At 35.3% G+C, this 3,591-nt stretch overlaps 1 protein-coding gene across 1 annotated transcript; it reads right to left on the bottom strand.

Annotated features, from left to right (window-relative positions):
• Positions 1 to 314: 314 nt before the first annotated feature.
• LOC109020765 lies at positions 315 to 970 on the bottom strand. The gene is made up of 2 exons (XM_019003286.2): positions 686 to 970; positions 315 to 585 (listed from the first exon to the last, which is right to left on the bottom strand). The coding sequence occupies exons 1-2, from the start codon at positions 790 to 792 to the stop codon at positions 354 to 356; spliced, it is 339 nt and encodes a 112-aa protein (XP_018858831.1). The 5' UTR covers positions 793 to 970; the 3' UTR covers positions 315 to 353.
• Between the last annotated feature and the right edge of the window lie 2,621 nt (positions 971 to 3,591).

Below are 3,591 nucleotides of genomic sequence, written 5' to 3'. Positions count from 1 at the left end.
TCCGATAAAAACAACAAAGAGGTGTCTAAATCATTCCCTACAAATGAAGGTACTCTTTAATTTGTTCAGCTGCGTTGACCAGTCAAGGGAACATTAAATGCTTTATTTAAACACGTAAAGTAGATTAGTATGAATGTGGACATGATGTATTGACTAATTGCATGTGTTCACATAACTTTGACTAAAGACATATCACTACACAGAAGGGGAAAAAAAAAATAAGATCTAAAAAACAGACAGAAAGACATAAACATAAACTGTTTTTTTTTTTCTTTTCAAAGAATAATATGTTGATGAATAGATGAGAAGGTAAATAATAATAATTATCGGAGTAGTACTTATTCAGAAGAAGTTCAAGATGATATTGATGAAGAATTTGATTCGAATTTGTAGTGTTTGTCCACAGCAACAGAGACGTCCCAAGTGCAACTAAGTCCCTTTGGGATGGTCACAAGGTCTCCGGCACCAAACTCTACAAACTCAGATGATGAGCCTTTTGGGTATGCCTTCACCTTCCCTCTCACCAAATAGCATGTTTCCTCTGCATCAAACTTGAGCTGGTACTTTCCTGGCGAGCAACCCCATCTATTTTTACACATATGCACCCACACAAAAAATAAATACATGTATACAGAAAAACCTGAAGAAGAGAGAGAGAGAGAGAGAGAGAGAGAGAGAGGCTTACTTGGGCCAGCACTTGATGTTCAACTCGGTTAGCCGCGACTCAGATGGGTTTCTTTCAACCGTGATTCTCAGGTTGTGTGAGGAGCTTGGGTTGGACTCTGCAGCCATTGAGGAAGAAACGTTTGAAATAGGAGTACTAGTGACGAAGAAGAAGAAGATAAAGAAGGGAAGTTGTCTTTTTCAGTTCCTATATAGCTTGTTTTTTTTGGGGCAAGGTTTTGCTGTTCCTTCTTGAGTTTGGTTATCTGTATTGTGGAAGTAGAGAGAGAGAGAGAGAGAGAGTGGAGAGATAAGAAATCCTAATACATATATTTATAGGAAATTAAAGGGTTTGATGAAAGTGGATGGCATGCATTGCGCCAACCTCATTATTAAACATTGACTTATCACATCACACACTGGCCTGCCTGTCACTTTCCCAAACCATAAACCATATCTCTAATTAATTAGGGTTGCTTCAAATTTCATCTGCTCCGTCCATTCCTATTTGACATATCTTTAAATATATTTTTCACCCTTAAATTATTGCAAAGTTTCCAAGTAAACCACATTATAATTTGAAAGAAAATAGAAAAAAAAATCATTCTTATTACTACACTATTCGAATCAAGCATGAAATTCATAGTGTAATTATAATTAGGATCATAAAGTGTGCCTTTTGTTTTTTGGTTAATAATTCGAACTCTACGAGGTAAATCACATGAAGTAGTTTAAAGTGTAGTTTCTCGATTATAATTCAGACATCTTTTCGTTTCTTATAATCATATAAATTAATTTTATCCACTCTTTTCTTATATATACATCTTGTTTTGAAGGTAGCAAGCTAAAAATTTACATAGCTTATCGAGTTTATGACTGATATATACACGAAATATTATTATTTTTAGAGTACTGCTATAACAATAATAAAAAGATATCATTAAAGTAAACTCATAAATTGATATGATTTTAATTACGTGGTACATCAGATTATAAAATTAATTTTATTGTAAAACAAATCATAATATAATATACATATCACATGATAAGGCCACTTCAATTTGTGAATTTGAAGTTTAATTTTTTGAAATCTTTTTATGGCTAATGCATTTCTCTTATTTGTAAGTATCTAGAATATCCAATAATAATAATAATAATAATATATAATAGTTAGTTATAATTTTAGTTTTTTTCCAAATCTTAAGAATAATACATATGTGCACAACTTTGTTTTTCAATACTTTTCATCCTATATGACCGATCATGCAATAAGTTAGATATATGAATTACTAAGCTAGATATATGAATTACTAGGCAATTAATAGTGAAAGTAGTACCAGGCAAAATAAGAATTATTCTGGTGGCTAGTTAACCAACAAAAACTAGCGATTGAGAATATTGAGAAATGATACAAAATAGGGAGAAAATTCTGAGAATAGAGTTTATTCATAAAATTTTAAATTTGATTCTGAAACCCATATGTCGAGCTTAAATAGCAAAAGAAATCCGAGATTTTGATAACTTTGCCCATAAAAGCAAAATCTCAATTATTGCATAAAAAATTAAATACGAAATAAAATAAGCATGTTGCCAAAAGTTTGGCCCAAATCAGAATAATAATAATCTCTAAAATGACAATAAAACATTACCATAAAAGGAAACAATAACTTAAAGCGACGATTCATAGGGGAAAATGGCTGATCTCAAGTTCGAAACAGGGACCATCAAGCATAACATAATGACCATGAAGTGCATGCCGAAAAGACTTTTTTAAATTGAGGTCATATGTACGATTTTGATACTCGTGTAGTTAAAGTTATAGCCAAAATATTAACATGTGTGCAATATTGCCACAATCTGAATAATCTTCATATTTTCCTGCATATTTGCTCTAATCTGCCTTCTCTAGGTAGTCTAGTACTATCAACGTAGAATCCGCCAACTCAGCATTGTCAAACCTGGATTCCCCTACATCAAAAAATTAGTCTAGAATTATTAGGGATGGGCAACAGGGGCCTGCACCCGACCCCCGCATGGTGGGGCAGGGGAGGGCTAACCCAGCAGGAACCCACATTAGTTAAGTAAAATTATTATATTGTCTTGGTCTCTTATATAAAGTATGTTTGAAAACTGACACTATCGGTGTGGTTTCGGTCCAAAACTGAAATTGCACCAATAGTTTTTAAGGGGGTGGTGCCAACCGAAACCAGCCGGCAGGGATAGAGAGAACCGGTAGTTTCTTACAGTCGGTACCGATAGGTTTCACGGTCGGTTCGTCGGTTGCTAACCCATCCCCAAATTCACATCACAAATTCAAACTAAATCAACCAAGATTCACAACAAAATCACAAATTCATAACAAAAACTTAGGAGGAGAGGTGAATGAGAGAGATGAGAGGACATAGAGAGAGCTCATCATGAAGCTGAATGACAGAGAACTTGACGTCAGAGAGATGTTTCAGAGAGGAGAGATCTCAAAGAGGTGAGACAGTGAGGGATAGGCCGAGTATGAGTCTAATGAGAGATCTCTGAGAGATGAGGGTTAGGCCAAGCTCCAAGCGGCGTGAAGGAGGAGGGGAGGGGAGGGCTGCAGGCTGAGAGGGGAGAGAAAAGAAAGAAAGAGATCCATCAGAATGAAGAATAGTGAGGAGAGGGGAGGGGTTATTAAACACTAGAGCTAAACGACGCAAACGACATCGTTTCACTTATATATGTTTTTCTATACCTTTCGTGTAAAATAATGCCATTTGAATCACTTAAGTGAAACAACAATGTTTTCTTGTGATATATAAAATATATATATTATATCGGCCGATTCTGTGGTTTGTGAACCTGGTTCAGACTAAGACCGAACTAATCGACGTCGGTTTCTTATATTTCCTGTTGCCGGCCAATCGGCTCTCCACCGATTTCGGCCGGTTCCTAACT

The sequence above is a fragment of the Juglans regia genome, chromosome 10 (assembly GCF_001411555.2).
Source record: "Juglans regia cultivar Chandler chromosome 10, Walnut 2.0, whole genome shotgun sequence".
NCBI lineage: Eukaryota > Viridiplantae > Streptophyta > Magnoliopsida > Fagales > Juglandaceae > Juglans > Juglans regia.
This window is presented reverse-complemented; position numbering and strand designations above follow the sequence as displayed.